The 24,854-nt window shown below is 35.6% G+C and overlaps 1 protein-coding gene across 1 annotated transcript in view; it reads right to left on the reverse strand.

Annotated features, from left to right (window-relative positions):
* Window positions 1-24,854, reverse strand: part of LOC121738754 — a 127,918-nt gene that overhangs the window by 10,379 nt on the left and 92,685 nt on the right. The window contains exons 6-7 of the mRNA XM_042130989.1: window positions 16,715-16,809; window positions 487-650 (exon numbers count right to left, since the gene is read on the reverse strand). Of these exons, the coding sequence (XP_041986923.1) occupies window positions 487-650; window positions 16,715-16,809 (259 nt within the window). The remainder of the gene's footprint in view (window positions 1-486; window positions 651-16,714; window positions 16,810-24,854) is intronic.

Here is a 24,854-nt window from a genome sequence, read left to right on the forward strand (position 1 = left end):
GTAGGTAAGGCATGGCAGAACACATGAGTTGAACACTTTTCTTTTGGCTTTCATTGGAAAGTGCTCGCTTTTGAGTACTTCCTTCAGGGACTGTAAAGTTTACGGTACTATAATACGAGCAATACACAATCTAGATGATTGCCAGTCGTGTTAGTTTTCCGTCCCACTGGGTTAGGAGAGTAAAGGAATGGAGAGTGCTCTTGTGTATTGCGCATATTGCGCACACACTTGGGCACTATTAAATTACTCCTGCGTAACTGGCCTGGTTTCACTGAAACCGGCCACCGTCACCGAATCCGATGTAAGTTTTTTTTTAATTAGCGCGTTTAAATAATCTCTTTAAAATAATTTACCGCCGTTTATTCCACATTTTCCTCCATTTCTTCGCTCCTATTAGACTAGCTATTCCTGAGATTAGCGCGTTCAAACAAACAAACAAACTCTTCCGCTTTACCAATATTAGTAATACACAACGCATATACTTACGGCTTAGCCTGTGCCACGGAATCCTTGATCATCGGCAGAAAAGCCGTCTGCCAGAAGGTCAAACTCGCATTGAGCACATCAGGCATGTTTGAAAAGAGTCGCTCTGTTTCCACGTTCAACATTTTGCCGCTGTCTTGAAGAGAATGCGCCGCCGCGATGAATACCTGAGTGCAAAAAAAGGTGTGATAAGGTTAGTAACACTAATTTCAGTTTCGTACAGTTCATATTGTTCATTTTATGTACGTGCCAGCCTGGGCGAGATTTCACCACAGATATAAAGGGGCGCCTCGACTTATCTATAGGCAAGTCGATACTTAGCAGACTTATAAAAAATAACACATAGCTGTTATGAGGTTGAAATGTACAGGGGGCGACTAACCCTAAAGTGTCAATTTTATAATTCATTTTTATACTTGAAAATAAGCTCTGTATTGTTTCATTTTCTAAAATTTGATACTACATTATATTTCCGAGAATTGGAACTGAGCAAAAACACGATATCTTAAAATTTTCTCGATTGAAAAAAATCACAAAGATGCATCTAATTTTCACGAATTTTTCATTTACTGCCATAACCGTGCATTGAACTAAGTTAATATTTTAACACATTGTATAAAATTCTATCATTGAGAGATCGACCTAGCGGATTTTTAAAATGTTGTATATTTATCGAGTTATTGAGAAAAAACTAATTTGGCGATGAATCCGTGTCGTCCTTTTTCACCTGGCATATGAAAGATGGCCGTGAGTGTGAAGAGAGAAGGACGATGTTTGATTTTTTGGGTTAGTTGCCCTCTTAACGGTTACGTCTCTATTTTATTCTGCAGAAAATCAGGCAGACTCTGACATTATCATCATCTCTATCTAAAACAATAAAATTCTCGTGTCACAGTGTTTGTGCGCGAACTCCTCCAAAAAGGGCTGAACCGATTTTAATGAAATTTTGTATGTACATTCGTAAGGCCTAAGAATAGGTTTTTATCTACTTTTAATATTGACTAGAGATGCCCAGCCCAATGGTCGAAATTCGACCCTAGTTTCAACGACATTAGGACTACTACATATGTTTTGTACAAAAATATTGACTTAATCATATTTTTTTCAACTCTTGTCTCTGGGACTCCGCTGATCTTAGACTGGCTGTATAAGCATTGTCTAATAGTATCTTAGAATCAATAAAAAAAACCATAATTGAAAACTAACCGGAGCGGACCGAACCGGAGAAATACCACGTTCTCACAGAAAACCGGCGTGAAACAGCGCTTGCGCTGTGTTTCGCCGAGTGAGTGAGTTTACCGGAGGCCCAATCCCCTACCCTACCCATCCCTACCCTCCCCTATCCCCTTCTCTTCCCTTCTCTACCCTCCCCTATTCCCTTACCTTCCTTACCCTCCCCTATTACCCTGTTTCCTCTTAAAATGCCGGCAACGCACTTGCAGCTCTTCTGATGCTGCGAGTGTCCATGGGCGACGGAAGCTGCTTTCCATCAGGTGACCCGTTTGCTCGTTTGCCCCATTATTTAATAAAAAAAAACTATAGCTGTGCAAAATTTCATTCACCTACGTTTTCCCATTTTTTGTCAAAAGGGATACAAAGTTTTTGTCTCACGTATTAATCTGGGGGCACGGCAGTGCCCCAGCCAAGCTTGTTAGCAAAGGCACGGCCGTACCACAATAGACATAACTACCATACTATTCTCGAAGCGGTTCGCGGCTATTTCACACCCCCTTTATCTTCGATGTTAACAAAGCTAGGGATTTAGAATTTCGGTCACTATGAGCAAGTATTAAAACTAGCTTAGCCTCCAAATTACAGGAAATTTCGAAAAATATTTTAATAGTTACGGATAGTCAAAGTTTTGTCACTCACTGACTGACAGATCATCAAAATTCTAAGGTACTTCTAGCAGACTTAGAACTTTGAAATTTGGTACCCGGATAGATCTTTATTCACAATGAAAGGAAAAATTATGAAAACGGCCAAGTGCGAGTCGGACTGGCGTACATAGGGTTCCGTACTGTTAATTTGTATGGGAGCCCACCGTAAATAATAAGTTTATTTAATTGTTATTGTTAATCAGTAAAGCTAAAGTATAGTTGAGTATTTTCTGAAATTTTCAAAAACCTTACTGTTACCATTATGGATATAGAGCAAAAAACGGGAAAAAATCGTGTTTGTTGTATGAGGCCCGCTATTAATAATTTATTTTATTTTAATTGGACTATTAGCTTTTATAACGACACCAGAGATACATATTTTGTGAAAATTGCAACTAATATAGCTATTTGAAATAAGGTGTGCTCCTTTCCTGCGAGGAACGTCGAGACGCGTACATCAGTGCTGCTATGTATTCAACGGTAATGCTAAAAATGACCACCTTCATGTATTAAAGATTAAGAGTCAATTATGTATGAATATAATAATCGAATCAGAACTCAGAATTATTTACGTTACGTTGTCCACCTATAGAACAAACGAAGCCTCAAAGAAAAATATAAAGGAGATAGGGAATGAGTGCTAAGCTAAGTACAGAAAAGTTATAACGTGACCTGAAAAGAAAAATAAACCTTCAAAAAAGAAATGATATCCCACCAAAAACATTTAAAAATGTAAAAGGAGCCAAGCATAATATTGCATAGCTTTAATACTTCTGTCGTAAAAAGTTTTCAGATCAATTCAAGCCAAGCCTTCAACTTATTTTGTAATTTAAATCAACATTCAGTAAATGTATCAATAGATTTCTTTATTTTATAATTATTATAAAGGCTTGGCAATGAGCACAAGAGAAACAAATTATTATAAAACTGCATAATATTTGGAGGATTTCAAGTATGAAATCGTGTAAGTATACACAGACGGCAAGCGTAAAGTGTTTTAGTATGTAACGACGCATGTAGCCGATGGTACCCAAAAAATCCAATTAGTCGCTGATTATTTCCCTAGAGCTTGGCAATGGCCAAGCCACTATAATAATTATAAAATAAAGAAATCTATTGATACAGTTACTGAATGTTGATTTAAATTACAAAATGAGTTGTAGGCTTGGCTTGAATGTGATCTGAAAACTTTTTACGACAGAAGTATTAAATCTATGCAATATTATGCTTGGCTCTTTTTACATTTTTAAATGTTTTGGTGGGATATATACATACTAGAAATAATTTATATGGCAAAGCAACGTTTGCCGGGTCAGCTAGTCTCTTTATATTATTCCAAACCTATGACCGATATAATACAGTCACAGCAGTTTTTATTAAACCTATTATCATATTCATACATTAATCTGCATAAAAATAGCTAGCACGATATTTCCATTTGCAGTAACTTTGTAGTTTCAGATTAACGACTGTTACAATATATCATTCCTCAACAACTGGCGCCTGTAACTGTTAGGCTCAACTCACACTGGGGATCACGTTTCTTGCCAAAGCATATTCATTATTCAACTCTATGTCTCTATTGTTATATATTATATATTTAAAAGTAGTTTCTGCTATAAAAATATGGAAGCGTCAATAAGCGAATCGAAAAGCGAGCTCTCAAATTTCCGTAGCAGAAATTATTTTGTTCTTAAATAATAGAACATTAAGTCTATGAATAGAACAATAGAGAGGAATATGCTGTTGGAATAAAACGTGATGCGTCGCGACGCTTCTCTCTGCCCCAGTGTGAGTTGAGCCAGGGTCAATTCAGACCGCAACGCGACCATAAAGTTAATTTACCTAGCGGAATAGAGCAACAATCTCAAGCTGTCAAACGAAACTAAAATTGGTTTCATCTGTGTGTAAAAATATGTGTACGTATACACTTACACTAGCATGATTGAACATGATTTCTATGAGATTAAATTGTCATCGTGCGGCACGTGCCGACTGGACGTCAAAAAAAGAGTGCAGCTGCTGTCTTGTATCACACGTCTCTTTTTACCACGCAGTGTTACTGATAGTGACATCTCGCTTGCTCAGGCCTTCGTTTCCCTATTCCGCTAGGTATATTAACATTATTAACTTTATGAACGCGACGAGGCGAGGCGAGGCGCGGCGCGGCATAAAGTATGGATTTGACAGATTTCAATTGCGTGAGACGTCTTGCGAATCTGTCAAATCCATATTAATTTAGAAATGCATCTACGCGTCGCGAAGTCTGCAACTGATTTGCCTTGAGCTACTGTACTAATTTAAGTTAGGGGTGCTCGTAGCATACTGTTTTTATTTCACAAAAAACTATCTGTTACGTTTTTGGTATTAGTTGGCTATGTTTAATTTATGTGCCTGGTTTTAATGCTGCCACGGACTTGTGGTAACTGGTAAATGTCTTATATTTTTTCTCTTTATTAAAGGCTTATACTATTTTTTCTCTGTTTTGTCCGAAATTTTATCGCTACGCAAGAACCGTACATTTTTCCGAAAAAAAAAAACTATTTTGTGTCATTTTTAGGTTTCCGTAGTCAACAAAGAACCGTTATAGTTTCGGTCTGTCCGTCCGTCTGTCTGTCTGTCTGTCTGCCTGTCCGCGGGTTTGCTCAGAGACTATAGGACCTTCAAAGCTGTAATTTGGCACGAATGCACATATTAATGCTGCCGACAAAATGGTACATAAAATTCTTAAAAATATATTTTTATTTTTTATGGTACCCTACACATGAAACGGGGATGAATTATTTTTTTCGCGTCCACCCCATCGTGTAGGGTGTCATTGAATAGGTTTTTTAAAAATATTATAAGTACTCGTATTCATAGATCATTTTCAGATTAAAGGATCCGTTTGTTAAATATTAGGTTTTAAAGTGGAAAAAATCGTTAGAGTGTCCCCCCCTTCTACCAGCTGGTTAGTTAAATGGTTGCTTCTGGAAATGTGAAAAAATTCACGGGCGTAGGAAATATGCTGAATTTAAAAAGAAAACTATCACGGCTAAGAAGAATTCATAAGTCGTAAGAGCAATAGTCGATCAAATAAAAAATATATATTCGGCGAAGTATAAAGGAACTTTTCGTTCATATTCATTTGAAAGTAACTGATATGATGTTGTTAGTTATAGTGTAAAACACGTTATAAATGTACATTCATTGACCATACAAACATTTAAAAAACTAGCGGTACTACGGAACCCTATATTGCGCGTGGCCCGACACGTGGTATATCCATACCAAATATCTAATCCGGTTTATCTATTTAAGAGGTAACGGACAGACTGACACACTTCGTATTTAAAAAAATATGTAAGGATTGCTAGTGGAACCTTATAAAAATAGTATTGAATAAATACTGTGAGATAGAGTGTATCGGTTCATCCTAGGAAGAAAATGAAAAGCGGGTCAGACGAAAACGGGTGTCTGCCAACTCAAAGTCAGCTGGTGGATTTATAACCTTATCCTCTTTAGACCTGTACTTACTATTTAAATGTTTACTATTGTACAGTTAATAATGCACTAGATTTATGTCTCTTGTGGCCTTACTCGAATACATTTCCGGCGCGTTCAGTTTCGCCACTACAATCGCAATCTATGTCAAAATCTTTAATAAATTAAAGAAAAATAATCATTAAATATCTATAAGTGCAGTCGTAAATATCAATTAACCAGTCTTTATTATTTACTAACTAAATAACTAGAACTTATAGGTTATGGATGAATAGTGTCCGAAATAAATGGTTATCATTATTATTATTATTCTTTTTGGAGTAAAAATAGTACGAGATAAACTAGCAATATTTGAAATTGAATTATTTTTGATTTAATTGAAATAATTTAGCCAAACACAAAATTTCATCAATATTTCAATAATTTATGTCGCCGATCCCGACGTCGAAACCGCAATCATATTAAAGAGCAGATTGGGAGTTTGGACTTCTAATAATATAAAGTGGATTATCATTTGCCAAATAAGATTGTAATTTATGATTCCCCCGTCAATATTTGTGTTTATCAGACAATACAGATTACAGGTAATAGCTATCAGTATGTGGGGACTGGGGTGGCTTAACTCCCTGGCGCCAGCCAGCCGCAAAATACATTACCTGAAGATTTGAGGGAAAACATGGCCCGGTCGCCCGGTCTACACAAGAATAAACAAAACTGCTTTAAGATTTTTGTTATTAAATTTACAAATGCTAACTCATTAGAAATTTCTCATTAGAAAGCATTCAAAAATTACATTTTAATGTTGTAAACTGGCCATTGTAGGCACTAGGTAATTGCATGTTTTCAACATGTGACACTTGTGACTTTAGGGGAGGAGGCCAGGCCCCCTCATTGTTTATTTACAAACCAACTAGCAACATACTAGTTATAGCCACGATTAAACTATCATGGTCTTAACCAGACCAGTCGCTTAGACCCTTTCGAAAAAAAACTGCTTTAAGATTTTTTGTTATTGAATTTACGAATGCTTGCTCATCATTATAAATTTCTTATTGGAAGGCATTCGAATTCAACAACAAAAATCTTACAGCAGTTTGGTTGTAAACAGGCCATTGTTGGCAATGACCTGATTACAACAAATGCTATAAGATTTATGTTTTGGTAAAAATTTTCGAAAAATACATAGGTTTGGAATAATGTAAACACTATAATTACTAGTATAGGATTTTACATTATTACAAACCTTTGATCTGATTCTGCGTTTTTTTGCAAAGTTGCATTCCAGTGTATTCTAGTGCCGGTTTCCATTATTCCAGAAGCAATATAGCCCTAGACATGATTGGAATACTGAAAATCCGCTATATTCGAAAATACTGGAAAGAAACTGATGGAAGCTTTCAATTAGTCACGGCGAGGATTTTGCAGCTGTTCCACGTAATGCGTATTGCGTGTACGTACTATGTTCACGTTCTGATGGATCGACAGTTTTGTTTGGTTCCCGTTTCTGTCCCAATTTCCTTTTGTTCATCAACAGCTTTATTGGCTATGAGTTTTAATTTTAGAATAGAATTATTAAATCCGCCTGGCGGTTACATTTTACTTCATAAACGTAATAAACAATGAGTGAAACAGTTGTTTTCCATGCTTTACTTTACTTACTAATATTAAATCCGCCTGGCGGTTACATTTTACTTCATAAACGTAATCGCAATGAGTGAAACAGTTGTTTTCCATGCTTTACTTTACTTACTAATATTATAATTTATACGTGGGAGAGCCATGCTTCGGCACGAATGGGCCGGCTCGACCGGAGAAATACCACGTTCTCACAGAAAACCGGCGTGAAACAGCGCTTGCGCTGTGTTTCGCCGAGTGAGTGAGTTTACCGGAGGCCCAATTCCCTTCCCTATCCTCCCCTATTCCCTTTCCCTTCCCATCCCTACCCTCCCCTATTACCCTATTCCCTCTTAAAAGGCCGGCAACGCACCTGCAGCTCTTCTGATGGTGCGAGTGTCCATGGGCGACGGAAGTTGCTTTCCATCAGGTGACCCGTTTGCTCGTTTGCCCCCTTATTTCATAAAAAAAAACAAGCTTCCCAAAATACGTCTCTAGTTAAAATTATATATAAAAATCAGATTACTTGGGGGGTTAAAAAAAGTTATTTTCAAGTATTGAAATGTCATTGGATCTGATAGATAAATTAACAATACCGTGATATTAACTATACGGCATACCCCAAAGAGGCTTACAGATAAACCACTGATATTTTAAAGGTAACAGGCTAATCGCTGCTGTTACATTTTAAAATTTCAAAAAATAAAGTTTCAGATTAAAAAAAAAGTTTTAGTCCTTAATGTCTAAACTCTTGTAGTAAATTAGCAATCTACTACAAGATTTTAGACAACAAGGACAAGTTAATTTAAAATTACATATGAAAGCAATTTTTTTCGTATTTTCTTTTTATAACTTTAAAATGGCTATTGTTCCTAAGCTTATACTATTTTTTTTCTCCATTTTACCTAATCTACAAAACCTAGTCTTCACGGCGCTCGAGTAACTACACGAATAGCACACTGGCCTCTCCTACTACAAAATACGCTTACCTATAGTCTATACCCGAAACTGTCAAGAAAATAACCATCGTTATAGTTTGTTTCAGCGCGGCAGCGTGTCAAGAGTTTGCGAAAGCTCGCAACTAAAAAATCTTTGTTCCAGTTTCGTTCATGAACAAAGCTTCCGGTAAGGTGCGGAAAGCTCAAAAGCTGATTAGAGTTATTAACTAACAATAGACCTGAATATTGTTTGTATACTAGGTCATGGTTTGTTATTTCCTAGTGTTCAGAATTATTATTCGGTTATTAAATACTTAACTGGGAAATACTTAAAAGGATTTTAGCCTGTTGCTCGTGATCTCGCGGTGTAGCGGCCAAACCGCTCGTTATCGCGGACCAGCTTTAATCGCATTCAGTGAGCTCATATCATGAGATAATAAATAAATTAAATTAAGAAATTTAAAAAAACCCCCACCAAACAACTTTAAAAAGTAATGAAATCATATAATATATTACTGACTTTAAGTTTAAATAATTCCTAAGTGTAAAGTGATATTTTAGTCCATAATTGTTGTCACGGTGTGTCGGGGGACCGCTAACAGTGTCTTTTGCATTTTGTATCGCCATGTCACTGATTGTCTCGATTCGGTTCGCTGTGAACTGACCCTTAAACTATAATGTTATGTGAAATCAAACATCTACATATTTAGCGGTCCCCCGACACACCTTGACAACAATTATTATGGACTAAAATATCACTTTACACTTAGGAATTATTTAAACTTAAAGTCAGTAAAATATTTCATTATTTTTAAAATGTTTGGCGGGGGTTTTTTTAAATTTCTAAATTTAATTTTTAACCCCCGACAAAAAGAGGGGTGTTATAAGTTTGACGTGTCTGTCTGTCGGTCTGTCTGTCTGTCTGTCTGTCTGTCTGTCTGTCTGTGGCATCGTAGCACCCAAACGGGTGGACCGATTTTGATCTAGTTTGTTTTTGTTTGAAAGCTGACTTAATTGAGAGTGTTCTTAGCTATAGTTCATCATCATCAGCCTGCTCCGTGCTGAAAAATCGCGGTTCATCTGGTTCGTGAAGGGCCGATTAGCAACTTGCAGTCGTTTGGGTGGTATTGCATTCTAGTTCATAAATGTCACGCATTTATGAATATTTACACAGTAATGGAAAGTTGACCTGGTGCTGCAGCATCACCTGGTAATCAATAGGATACCCAACTCCTCACCAACTTAGAGCAATGGTTTCGTGTTTGGGCTCATTTTAATTGCGACAACTAGTAAGACGTAGATAACCAGTAAATTTTTGCATGCTGCTGCTGCAGCATCACCTGGATTCTATAGGAGCCGAGCTCCATATGAACCCAAAGTGGAGGTTTCATGTTTGGACTCATATTGACGGCCTCATCCAAAAGGACATTCCTAGATGGTATTCATTGGGATATAATATTATGATCCTGTTCTATCAATAGAACATAATTATTCTGCACTATAGCCAACACAAGTTTAAAAAGCATGAAATAAAATTAAATTAAGAAATTAAAAAAAACCCCCGCCAAACAACTTTAAAAAGTAACGAAATAATATATTTTACTGACTTTAAGTTTAAATAATTCCTAAGTGTAAAGTGATATTTTAGTCCATAATTGTTGTCAAGGTGTGTCGGGGGACCGCTAATGTAGATGTTTGATTTCACAACATTATAGTTTAAGGATCAGTTTTCAGCGAACCAAATCGAGACAATCAGTGACATGGCGATACAAAATGCGAAAGACACTGTTGGCGGTCCCCCGACACACCGTGACAACAATTATGGACTAAAATATTACTTTACACTTAGGAATTATTTAAACTTAAAGTCAGTAATATATTATATGATTTCATTACTTTTTAAAGTTGTTTGGCGGGGGTTTTTTTTTTAATTTCTTAATTTAATTTTATTTCATGCTTTTTAAACTTGTGTTGGCTATAGTGCAGAATAATTATGTTCTATTGATGACACTTTGGGTTCATAATATGGAGCTCGGCTCCTATAGAATCCAGGTGATGCTGCAGCAGCAGCATGCAAAAATTTATTAGTTATCTACGTCTTACTAGTTGTCGCAATTAAAATGAGCCCAAACACGAAACCATTGCTCTAAGTTGGTGAGGAGTTGGGTATCCTATTGATTACCAAGGTGATGCTGCAGCACCAGGTCAACTTTCCATTAATGTGTCAATATTCATAAATGTCACGAACTAGAATGCAATAAAGCCCACCAAACGACTGCAAGTTGCTAATCGGCCCTTCACGAACCAGATGAACCGCGATTTTTCAGCACGGAGCAGGCTGGTGATGATGAACTATAGCTAAGAACACTCTCATTTAAGTCAGCTTCCAAACAAAAAAACTAGATCAAAATCGGTCCACTCGTTTGGATGCTACGATGCCACAGACAGACAGACAGACAGACAGACAGACAGACAGACCGACAGACAGACACGTCAAACTTATAACACCCCTCTTTTTTGTCGGGGGTTAATAAAACTTTATTTAATGACTGCCTTCTACAGAGATGTGAAGTGTAACTTTAATAAAAGTGTAACCTGATGAAGAGATCCATAAGTAATCGAGGGAACTTCTCACAATTTATATGGAAATATGTGATGATTTCGGTTTCGTGAGCAGTATTCTAAGCATATGCTACCAACAAGTAAGATTTAGCACCTACCTTGGGGTATATGGGCTTATAGATACAAGTTTGGGAGTTTCGACGTCTTCTTCATCATCACTACCATAAACCATTATAGAACCATGTATAGTTCCGTTTTGATCACTTAAACCGCGGGTAACACCGCGGGGCACAGCTAGTTTCTAAATAATTGTACATTAATGTAGTTAGCAACGTAATCATGGTGTAATTTTTTAAGCCAAATCGAAGAGGAAGTTTCAACTGTTTAAGTCAATAATGTAGCAAGACAGCGAGTTATGTCTTATATTCTAATTTGGGAACAAATTAATCTTGAGATAAAAGGATGTACATTGTACAATGTACTCGTAAGGGCATGAAAAAGGGATCAGCGAGTCACATTGGGTTTAATATACCTTATTAGGTAAAAGTATGGCTCGGGTCAAAATTAAACGAGCAAAGAGGTACTTGCGGCATTAATAGAACCTTATATTTTCAAGAAAATAATTATTAAACTTCACCCGCCCAACCTTTATATCTTAATTTAAGGAGCTTTAAGCGTATTTTATTATTATGTTGTATTGCCAATGATTACGATATAATGTAGATTATATCATATTATTAATACGCGAACGAAAAACTTTGTAACCCTTTTTACGAAAAATGGGGAAACGTAGGTGCATGAAATTTTGCACACTTATAGTTTATATAGTGAAGGAGTGCATCGAGCTAATATTATTTTGAAATTATGCTTTTATCATACATTTTTTTAACAAATAAAACATTACACACACTACAACACACACACTAAGGAGATGACAGATTTTCGAGTGACAAGCCTATACATACGAATTATACTCTTTTATATTTTATGGTTGAAGTCTGTTGACAACAAGTTGACAAATTGAAAATAGATTATAGCTTTTTTATTGAATCTTAGATACTATTAGACAATGCTTCCACGGCCAGTCTGAGATCAGCCGAGTCCCAGAGACAAGAGTTGAAAAAAATATATGATAAAGTCAATCTTTTTTACAAAATATAGACCGTAGTAGTCTTAATGTTGTTAAAACTAAGGTCGAATTTCGACCATTGGGCGATCTCTAGTTTTAATTAATGACGCCCGCTAATCTGTTGCGCCATATTCTTTTATCGCGCGGGAATCGTAAATTTTTTCTGAATAAAAAGTATCCTAGTCCTTTCCCGGGACTCAAAGTATTTCTATCTTTTAGCAAAATAAGTTCAGCGGTTTGGGCGTGAAGAGGTAACAGACAGACATACTTTCATATTGATAATATTAGTATGGATTTAGTTATAAAATTGAATTAACAAAACTATTTCGATCAACTGAAATAACATGAACTAATCCGTATAGTAAGTTTATCATGGCTTATTTCTGTGGGGAGGTGGGGCCCCCATCGTGCTACACATCACTGGTAGTGTTGTAGCGAGGCATGCGGTAATCAGCACTCTATCGCGTTGATGGACGTTTAAACGAGAGATAACTCGCCTCGCCTCGCCCTTGATAACTCTGCCTGCTTTGCCTTGGGGGAAAACGGCTTTACCGTTTTATTTTAGGCGTAAATGTTCTATTTTTAGTCGCAATGGACCAAGGTAGACGAAATCTTTTTAGTCAGCAAAAGGACAGACAGGGATTTGGCAGTCTATGAATTGCTTATTTATTTTTTGGAAAATTAACAACTTATTACGCTAAAAATACGATTTGCTTTAAAATACTTTGATAAGCCTAATAAAAATAATTGTATAACTAAAAGGAATATAGTTGTGATATTTTTATATTTAGTAAGAACTTAAGAAGGTATTGTATGCAGCCAATTATAGCATCATCGTTGCTTTAAGTTGTTGAACTTTCTTCTAATTTCACAATACATTTTATATGCGAGGTCTCTACGAAACGTTCTAAATTGTACCAGACTCTCCGTAAAAAAGTAAAAAAAAGTTTTTACGCTGATAAGCTTTAGAGTCTGCATGTCTCGTACAATTTGAATACACGTTTAAACGTACACGCGTCCTCATAAAAAGGAATCGCGTACCTTTATGTGTCCCTTCCTGTGAACCTGGCACAACAGAGCCCATTCTCCCCGCGACATCTTTTGTTAATGACGAGAACTATTAAAACATCATTCGCTTTTTAAACTGTTTAATGAGATATATACTCGTATTATATTACGGCAATGTTTTATGCGCTTTTTAAACTGTTTAGTAGGATATGATTACTGCAATGTTTTATTCGCTTTTTAAACTGTTTAATAGGATATTATGCACTGCCTATTTAACACTGCAATGTTTTCACGCTAGAGGCAGCACCACTCACTAGTATAGTCTGTATAGATATTTAAAAAAAAAGTTTTTTTTTCTACGTTTGACAACGTTTCTGACAATATTCAGATATGACGTGTGCAACATGTCGGATTTTAGTCGGATTATTAAGGCCCGGTACACTTGGGCGTTTTGAAGCGCGCGCTTTGCTAACGCGCGTTTCGAGAACCCCGGATTTATTGAAGCGTACACATGCAAGCGCGCGTTACTTTCGCGCTTGCATGTGTACGCTTCAATAGAAACGCGCGTTAGCAAAGCACGCGCTTCAAAACGCCGAATGTGTACCAGCTCTAAGTATATGTGCTAGCAGCGCCCTCTGCTCGGATATTTGTGTAATATTCTCTATTATTACAATTTCAATTCACTATCCTGCACGCTATTCCTTTGATAGGGTTTATAGATGTTAAGATTAATAAACTTAATGTAATGAAGATTTTGACTTAAATTATATTTTTATCACAACACAATACATTATTTTTGTCAAACTCTTAATTAAATTAAAGTCATTAAACGCGTGCGGCTGTGTGTCATAGCGTTTGCGATATCATAAGTCAAATTCTATCGCTATCGTCTTTTGTAGGGGGTTGTACCACGTACCCTTAGACTTAGGCTGCGTTTCCACCAGAGATGTGTTGCGAGGAATGTGTTTTTGAGAACCAATAGAATTGCTTCATTGATGTGAGCTTGCTATGACATCGCTCAGCGCAGCGATGCTATTGGATCTTAAAAACACATTCCTCGCAACACATATCTGGTGGGAACGCAGCCTTATGATGATGAATATGGAGAAATAATATATTACCGCTCCCTTATGGTGATTCGGATAATGTTCCATCACGACTCATGGCCGAGCTATTAAATTCATATTAAAACTTTTTCTCGAGCCACATTTAGTACGGGCTGGTCCCAGCGCGGCGGTTCGACTATGTTTCGCACTTACTATTAATAGTTGGGGAGAGGAAGAGGGGATTTCGGGACTAGCTCGAGCGTGTCAGATTAAGCTTGTATAGGCTTCCGACATGTGTCTAGTCATCATGGTATAGAAATCATATTTCTCACTTGGCGGGCTAATATTTTTTTTTAAATATTGAAATGTCACCGGATTTGTCAGATTAAGATAGGGGATATTAAGTATACCCCGAAGAAGCTTCCATATAAAGCACTGACGATTCAAAGGTTAGGTAAGCCTGTAGGGACATAAAAAAAATAAAGCTTCATATTTTCCTAACTAAGCTTCGCAGGTATTTTATTTTGCACTAAACTAAACGATGTAGTCCTTGTTGTCTAAAATATAATAATAACTGACCGAAATAAGCTATTTTCTGAATATATTTTCTTTTTCAAAACTTTAAAATGGCTGCAGTTTCTGAACCCACTGCTACAATAAAAAACGCTCTTATTATTTTTTTATCACTTTTACCTAATATAAAAAACCTACTAGGTCTCCGTGACGATCGAGTGACTACAAAATTAGCACCTTCCCCTCCCATACTATAATATAATATTAGACTATACGTTCATACTATATTTATACTGCATGACTGATGAAACATTTGCGATACATATGGAGTGTATTCGGTACTCGATTCTCATTATAATTATGTAATATAATTAGGCACTTAATTTTTTACCAAATTTCCCTTCAAATAAATGAATCATGGACCCTGAGTGAATTACGCGGCTATATTACCTACGCGGCAAGTAGGAATTCTATGCGGCCGGCGCGGCGCGGCGGCGCGGCGTGTGCAATCAATCAAGGACACACCGCGCGCGGTGTCCATGCGTTGGTAAAATAATTATATTTTAACTTTAAGCTACATTTACTCAGTAATCAATTGATATTATATTTTTTTTTTTCATCTAATATAATATCCAAATATCATGTCGTCGAGTATTGAAAATGTCTCACCAGTCATATTGTATGTAATATCAATGATATTATTATAATAGAAAAAATAATCGGCCAAGTGCAAGTCAGACTCGCGCACGGAGGGTTCCGTGCCATTATAGAGCAAAATTAGACCAGAAATTGTGTTTTTTTGTATGGGAGCCTTGATTTTTATTTTTTATTTTTGTGTTAAAATTAAATATTAAAGTACACAAATAACTAAGGACTTTGAAAAAATTCAAGTACCTACCTGTTGCCATTTTTGATATAGAGCAAAAAAGGCCAAAAAATCACGTTTGTTGTATGGGTTAAATATTAATTTTATTCTATTTTTAGTATTTATTGCTATAACGGCAACAGATATACAGAATCTGTGTAAATTTCAGAATTCTAGCTATAGCGGTTCTTGAGTTACAGCCTGGAGACAGTCGGACAGACAACGAAGTCTCAGTAATAGGGTCCCGTTCTTACCCTTTGGGTACGGGACCCTAAAAATAACTTGTGTGTGGTGGATTCGAGATACGTAACAGCTGTCGAATCAAAAATTCGTAAGACTGGCGTAGAAGAAGAAGTAACATCTCTCTAAAGAGTCTAAACTGCAGTCTAAACTGCACGCCGAAAATGTATTCCTGCTGCTCTATCATTTCCATTTCTACCGGCACTCCCAGAATGCAAAAAGCTGTATTTCAGCTTGAAGTGATTTTGGAAATATCTGATTACGTACATTGTTATTAACGTAGAGCTTGTCTAACTTAAAAAAAAATATATATATCCACAGCCGAATATATAACCTTCTCGTTTTTTGGAAGTCGGTTAAAAATGACGCGCTACTACTTAACTAGTAAATAAATGGAAAATTTTATACGTACAGGAGAGGGGCGCGTCATTTTAAGTAGGAAAACTTCTACCTAACCAGCCTCCGCTGACTTTTTGTCGGTGAATAGTTTAATCGAATGTTTAATCAGTATTAAAGATGTATAGAGGTGCGTACAACAAACAATTTAGTATCGGCTGATAATAATGTACTTAAGGCACAGAATATATATTAGTAGTACCAACTTAAGGTTGGCATTATATGCGTCCGCTCGAACGCGAAATCGGTATACACGTTTGCTAGTGATCTCGCGGCACAATAAAATCTCGGCGTGTTTTAGAGGCTGGTACCGCCGAGATTTTGTTGTGTGCCGTACGTGGCGACGCATTGATACTATGGCGCACACATACAAGCCGCGCGCGGTGCCTTCGTATGGAGATAACTTACTTCCTCTCCTTTACTATGCTCGCGGTGTAGCGGCCAAGCCGCTCGTTCGCGCGGCACATAAAATAAATCCAGCCTAGAATGAAATTTGGTCAATCTATCGGCCGACTAAGACTCTGTAGTCTGCGAAGTAAGTAGGTAAAAAAGCTTACCTCAACAACTGACATAAGATGTCTGATGTAGTCCGCCTCTGTGTTGATCAGCTCTTTAATCACAGACTGCTGCGCCTCCTCTTCGGGTGTTAGACCTGTTGTATGAAACACAATTTTGTTTTATCCATAATAATTAATAATATTATATAATATATTACGTAGTATTTTTTAGTGGTGTCAAAATTTTGCTAAATTAGTCGTTTAGTGTGTATTGTCATAACGCACAACTAGAAATCATTATTTATTTATTTAAATGCGAAAGTGTGTCTGCATTACCTCTTCACGCCCAAGCCACTGAACTGATTTTGATTAAATTTGAAATTGAGATACTTTTAGTCCTGGGAAAGGTCAAAAAAGCTTTTTATCCTGAAAAAATGTACGGTTCCAGCGCTATAAACTAATTTTGGTGCAACGGAGTTGCGGGCGTCTACTAGTCTTAAGTATAAGTATATAAAATTCTCGTGTCACAATGTTAGGCCGCGTACTCCTCCGAAACGGCTTTACTGATTTTAACCAAATTTTATATGCATATTCAGTGGGTCTGAGAATCGGCTACTGGGTACTTTTTATGCTTTGTTCAAACCTACGCGACCACGCGACTGCGAAGCGGGAGCGTCAATACAAAACACACATTTGACAACTTGACGCAACTTGACGCTCCCGCTTCGCAGTCGCGTGGTCGCGTAGGTTTGGCCTAAGCCTTATATTGATAAGTGCATTTGTTGAATAAATAATAGTAAATTACAACTCGAGACTGACGGCGACCATTGTTTGAGCGACGGGATAGCGATTGACGTTGCTTATTTAGTCACTTATAATACGGGCGAAATAGGTACTTTTTTTATGAAATAAGGGGGCAAACGAGCATTCGGGTCACCTGATGGAAAGCAACTTTCGTCGCTCATGGACACTAGCAGCATCAGAAGAGCTGCAGGTGCGTAATAGGGGAGGGTAAGGAAGGAAATAGGGGAGGGTAGGGAATAGGGAAGGGTAGGGAAAGAAACAGGAGAGGGTAGGGAAGGGAAAAGGGTAGGGGATTGGGCTTGACTTTTAAATATTATGGCAAAGCAACGTTTGCCGGGACAGCAAGTTTAATATAAAGTTATTTGGCTTGCCTCGTGGCTTGGATAATAGCTAGGTATCCAGAGTTGATCCTTGAACATCAATCCCTAATTACTGGAGTTAAAGCAACAAGTTAATACTGTCAATCAAGTGGTTAACCTCTTCTCAACTCTAACCACCATTAACGTAATCCTATTATTAGCAATGAATTTAATACTTATGTTTCAAACTTTTTCTTATTTTATATTACGTACAAAACACTGTTAATATTTCATAATCATGCATTTAAAACTTTGTCGTTTCTTGAAAATTGATTTTAGCCTGCCAGCTTTTCAGTAAGTCAACGGCATCTGCCTTCTTTTTCCCCGAACGGATGTATTCTATACAATTGTATCACTAGATTCGATCTCCCGGAAATCAAAACATTTACCATTACATTTTACATTTTGTAATCACGAAATATCTATTGATACCGAGATAATTAAATATATAAATCAGATTTAACGTAAATTATTATATATAAACTGAATATATTCTACAAGGAGTTTAGTAAGTTGAGTATGGGCGGATACAATGTTACACCTTGAAATATCACGTAGGTACTTAAGTACTTAGCTGCGCAATAAGGAAAATATACAATTGTGCAACAATTTGATCAAAATTAACTACTTGTAAATAAATTGAAAGAGCCAATCTAAGATCTCAAAAAGACTCTTTAAATTTTCCCTCTGCAAAAAAAAAAGAAAATCGGCGGGCAGATGCTATTTCCTCTTAATTAACCCTTTGCTTTGGCTCTATAAATAGAATGCTATAAAAGAAAAATTTTACCAGATTAAACATTTTTTTCAAACGGATTTCATTTCGAAATCCGTTTGAAAAAAATGTTTAATAAATTTTAAATTAGTCGAGTGAGCCACGAGAGTTGATGGGTTACGTAGGTAATAAAATATGGTTGGTATATTAAATAAAAAATGTATGCAGTTTTAAACCGTAGCTTAGATAAAAAATCTATACTGCTCCTAAAATATTTAAAATTTATTTTAGTACTACAGAAGTTAAAAATAAATTACGATTTTAATCAAAATAACCTTATAATGTAGGAAAGCTGAGAAAGCCATAAAAAGTCTATATTTAAAATCTACAACTTGGTACAAATAATATTAAAAACAAAATACACATAGGTACTTCGGTTTCAAACATTAATAAAAATGTACTATGGTCGGTTTTCTTTTCTTAATAACAGCCATTGTTTGTTACTTTGCACAATGCACATTTTATAGCCACGAAACTCAGTCTATTTTGGGAATATTAATATCAGTTAATATGTTAACATAAACCACCCAGGGGACTTTCTACGCGGAGTCAAGCAGTCAAAACTTAAACTTTGAAACTTTACCCACGCTTTATACATTTTAAAGCAAGAGCCAATCCGGCTCCCTCATACCTAATTATGCCTTTACATTTTAGCCCAGGTTTACTATATGCAAGCCACCTGCAGGCTTAAGTCTATACTTTATGAAATACAAACGTGTATGTAGTGGGGCTAATTCGTCCATGGTTTCCTATGATTGACGGTAATTGTGCCTGGTTTTCCAACATGGCCCAACGTGACGCGTGCTGGCTGCTAATGTAAGTAATAATAGTATTTTAAAAAGATAAAACCGAATTCACAATTGAACGTAATTAAGAATTAAAATTCCCTATCTCAAAAACTACTCACCCGATTTTGATGAAAATTACAGTTTTCTCTGAGTTGAACAATACCAAGTACATCAAAATAGAATCACTTAAATCGAACTTGTAGTTTAGAAGATATGCTAACACAAACATAAAAACATACATACATACACTTTTGGGTACATTCATTGTTCAGACGCTGATACTTATATTAACCTTCATTTTCATATAGAATGTTAATATATACCTATATTAACATTCTATATAAAAATGAAAGTTCTCGAAATACTACATACCTACATACGGTTCGAATTGACAACCTTCTTTTTTGAAGTCAGTTAAAATAGGTTATTTGAAGGTAAGTAATCAATTTGGTACCTACTCCAAAGTAACGTAACAGAAAGTTACGTTAAATATATCAATATTATATTTTTTTTAACAAAAGACATCCAAGTAGATGTTATAGTCATATATTTTAAATGTCTCGATTAACGTAAATATAATTAATTAAAATAAAAAGAGTTATCATTTTCCTCACAATAATAAAAAAACATCTATAAAACGATACATTTTTATTATTTTCGGTCAAAAAATTGCCAAATTGTATGTTAGGATTTTTCGTATCATTGTGCGCTTTTATAATTTTGGACGTGGCGAAAATATCGTGGACATCCGCTGTAAAACGATAACATAGGGAAGTAAAATGTATGGAAATATACAATGTGTCCCGACACCGGTGTCCGATTCTTTAATGCCATGATCTATGGCATATTTTATCGACAAATTGGCTCTCAAATTTTTTCTCTCTCACACGGTTGTAAGATGGCAGCCGTTTTAGTTTTTTTCGGGCTTTCACACTAATCTGACCAGCACTTCTCATGTAAATATCCTATGAAGATAAAAAATATCTCATTTCATAGCTTAATTTGTGGACTACGCTTACACATGCAATATGTTATAAATTTCGTGGAATTAAATATAGAAAAATCAAAAATTAAGAAAAAAAAACAGTATTTTTTAATTAGTGGCTTTTTGTGAAAAATCTAGCGCATCAAGCTGATTATTTTTTGTTTTACGCAGATAGAAGAGGTTTTCACCTTTAATAAATTTTTTACTTCAATGCTCTAAGTCAGATAGTTTAGAAGTTTTAACAATTTTCTTATGAAGTATAGGACAGATTAGTATGAAGCCCGTTGAATTTTTTTTTTCAATTTGGATAAAAAAAAAATTTTGAAAGGCAACTTGTCACTAAAGTATGCCATGAGTTCAATTATTTTTTCTCCAACTTTTGAAAAAAAAAATGTTTCTTTGAATTCATACTAATCTGACGTATACTTCATAAGAAAATCGTTGTAACTTCTAAACTATTTGACTTAGAGCATCTATTGCTTGTGCAAGCGTAGTCCATAAGTTTAGCTATCAAATGAGACCTTTTTTATCTTCATTGGATATTTACATGAGAAGTACTGGTCAGATTAGTGTGAAAGCCCGAGAAAAACTAAAATGACTGCCATTTTACAACCGTGAGAGAGAGAAAAAATTTGAGAGCCAATTTGTCGATAAAATATTCCACAGATCATGACATCAAAGGATCGGACACCGGTGTCGGGACACATTTTATGAAGACGCTTTTAAGTTTCCGTCGACAACAACTTTTTAACGTGCACGTTAGAGGACATCACGACGTCTACACTCTTCTGAACCGCACAAAACGTCCGCGTTACGTAAAATACAAAAGGGCATTTAACGTATCCACAACATTTTATCGTGGAAGTCGGCTTCCACGATAAGTGATAACGTGACGCCCAGAATTATAAAAGCGCACATTAATGTAAGTCGCACCCAATAATCTGCTGACATAATTTATCACCAAACTTACCAACTCCCGTCGCATCTACTTCTAATGTTCATGTTTCCCAACTGTTGTTAACTTAACTTTATCAACTACATTAGCTACAATAATATTATATAGATTCTGTAATCGATAGGGAAATTAATTTAAGGGAATCGTAATATTCCTTAAACATATTTAGTTAAATAAGTTTTAATACTAAAATATTAATATAACTCTCATGTTTTGTGATCTTTCTTTTCAAATTTATTCGGGAATTTTAATATGGCATTACAGCCTAGTCCTAGAAATAAATAGTTAATGGCTCGGGCCTACCATGTGCGATAAAGACGATGTGTTCCTGTACCGGCAGAGAGCATCAGTATAATATATTATGCATTAGTATCGTACAACTGCATAATATATTATATGATATACCTACTAATGATCCACTCCGGTTCCGCCCATGGTACATACATAACCTATAGCCAGGGCTCGGAACCGGTATTTTTTTAACCAGGTTAAAACGCTCTTTAACCAGGTTTTTGGATAAGTGTTCGTTCGGAGCGAAATAGAGATGCGAGCGGTATTGCTTCTGAAATTAACTTGGTTAATTTCTCGCGGAAAGTAACTAGTGCAGTGATATCTTCTATCCCTTTCTAGTGCACCATCTATAGCCAATAGACCATAACTTGTTTATGTGTGGATAATGGGTGATGGTCGTGGTGTGTGTGAGTGGGCGGGGCGAACATAACCGCGAACGGTTCTAACCGGTATTTTGAGCAGTGGGCAATTTCATTTTGCTTAGAACAAAACCAGAAATAATTTCGGTCCGATCAGAGCGGAATCGAAATGAAAACGCTCTTTTGGAAATGTATGGCGGTTCTAACTAAAAGTTCTAAAAGATTAACCAGGTTTCTGAGCCCTGCCTATAGCACTCGGGGATATCTTAGCTATACATTGGTAAAAAAGTTTTTGAAATCGATCCAGTAGTTTCTGAGATTATCGCGTTCAAACAAACAAACTCTTCAGCTTTATAATATTATAGTGTAGACTGTAGATGTTGAAAGTAAAATTGGTGCCTGAGCAACGGCACCCTTGAAAACCACTCTTGTGCCAACGCTGTACTTTTTTTTAAGAGTACTAGAAATTCATATACTAATTTCTAGTACTTCTTAAATAAAAGTCTCAGAACAGTTTACACTCTGCTCACTGAACGGTAAGTACAACAAAAACTGACAGTTCCAGGCGTCTACGGATAAAGTTTTAAGTTAAACCAACTTCAAACATTACCGTAAAATTATCGTCTCCGACTACGTCCTGCGTCACGCCGCGCGCCGAATTGCGTGTTCGTTATCGCCATTATTAAAACATTCTGTGTTCGGAGTGAACATTACTCCTTATTTCGTGAAATAAATCCAAGATAACATCTATTGTGTAACGAAATGTATGCTCTTGTCGATATACCGTACGTTATGATTTTAAAGAAGTATATCGAATGATATTAATAAAATATCTCTTATAATAGACAAATTTTGACGGTTATTTACAATTTTCCGTATTAATATTCCGTATTATATAATAATATTATAATATGGTCGCTGTTAAGCATTAGTGTCCTAACCCACAATTTTTTTTTGTTGCAGTCTTGTTCTATATCATCTAAAGAACATAACTGCAGTCATAACTCAACGCGTAAATTTTACTAATTAGTTTGTGGGCTAGCACACGAATACTTAACAGCGTCCAATTATAATATGTCAGGGTCTTTTTAAAAGCTAGGCGGTATGTTATAAAAATATAATCCATATCTTAACATCTATACATACATAAATTATAAATAAAATTGGAGTGTCTGTTTGTTATACTGAAAGAACCGTTTTTTTTACTATCTACATGCATATATGCATAATAATATTATAACGTACATGCACCAACACAACATTTTTAAATTTTTTGTCTGTATATCTGTCTGTTTGTTCTGGCTAATCTCTGAAATGGCTGGATCTTTAACTGACTTTCAAAAAGGAGGAAATATTTTACTTTTTTATATTTGTTCGCGGATAACTTCGCCGTTTGTATTATTAAATTAAAGTTATTTTTTACATTTTTTTTATTTTAATACCTTAAGTACGCTAAAACATTATATTATCACTCACGTTTTAGAACCAAAAAGTAAAACCATGTAGATTTTTGTAAAACCAATTATTATTACATCCTAGATTAATTAATTTCAGTAATTTCAGTCACAGTGTCGTGAGCCTATTTATAATATTTTTCAGGTTTTTTTTTTAAATAAAATCTTTCTTTCGATATTAGCAAACACGACAAAAAAGAATTAGCGAAATTGGTTTGGTTGTTCTCAAGATCAGCGCTTAGCGAAATTTGAAAGGTAATAGGGATGATGACAAGGTCAAAGATTAGCGAATTTTGTTAATAAAATAAAGAAATCACGGTAAAAAATAGGTGTTCCCAAAATTTCAGCTTGATAGATAGCATTTGTATTTTTTTTGTTATGCGCCTTCAAAGTTCGATATTCAAGTCGATTTTTTTTCCCTTAAATTTCTTAATATTTTTATACAATTCGATAACTTATGCAATTAAAAGCATATCTTGGTGAATTTTTAAGCTATCAGAGTCATTCTTTCAACGATGTTTCTATTTTTGAAGTGTTTTTCAATTACCGATAAGAAAAAAAATAGTCATCATGCCTATTCTACGACAATAATTATTTAGCAAAGGCTTTTTAGTAGCGGACTATTACTAGATAGAAGCTCGATTGAGCTGAGTTCCAATAGCTATGTCCACATTATGCAATTTCATCTTCAATTTTCGTCATCATCTTTTTATTCAACTTTCAAAAAAGGCACAGTGTGGACAAAGCTAAACACACCCACATATTTTGTTCAACCGCATAAATGGACGTAGGCGCTTTCAAAATAATTTCACTTATATACGTTTTAAAGTTTAGTACGAGTTCAGCCATGTAAATACTTAAATAACCAACACAATATTATAAATTATAATATCTCAAATGGAAAATGTTGTCGGGATTAACATCAAAAAGTTTAATTTAATTATTGTTTGTTAAAATGTTATTTAGTTAGTATTTAATGTGAGTTTCGAATACTCTGTATTTCCACTACAGTTTGTGGCCTGTGGCCAGCGTGAATATGATTTCAACTAAATCCCATTTGCATTCTAAAGGTAGCTTTCCGATCCTTACCACAAGCGTCTATCTTCTGTCTGTCTGTCTGCTACGATTTTGTTGAAATTTGGTATGGAGGTAATTTGAGTCCCGGGAAAAGCCATAGGATACTATTTATTCCGGTAAAATTTACGGTTTCCGCGCGCTAAACGAAATTGTGAGCAGACGAATATGCGGTCGACATGTTGTAATAAATTATTATAATATAATCTATCAGAAAAATATAATATCAGATATTGATAATCTTATCAACGAACAAAATTAATGCATTTCTACTAACGTGCACTCTTACCCAGCGATAATTAATTGTTCGCACAAATTAATCCCGAAAATTCCAAATATATCAAATCTGGATTAAATAT

Source organism: Aricia agestis, chromosome Z (assembly GCF_905147365.1).
Source record: "Aricia agestis chromosome Z, ilAriAges1.1, whole genome shotgun sequence".
Lineage (NCBI taxonomy): Eukaryota > Metazoa > Arthropoda > Insecta > Lepidoptera > Lycaenidae > Aricia > Aricia agestis.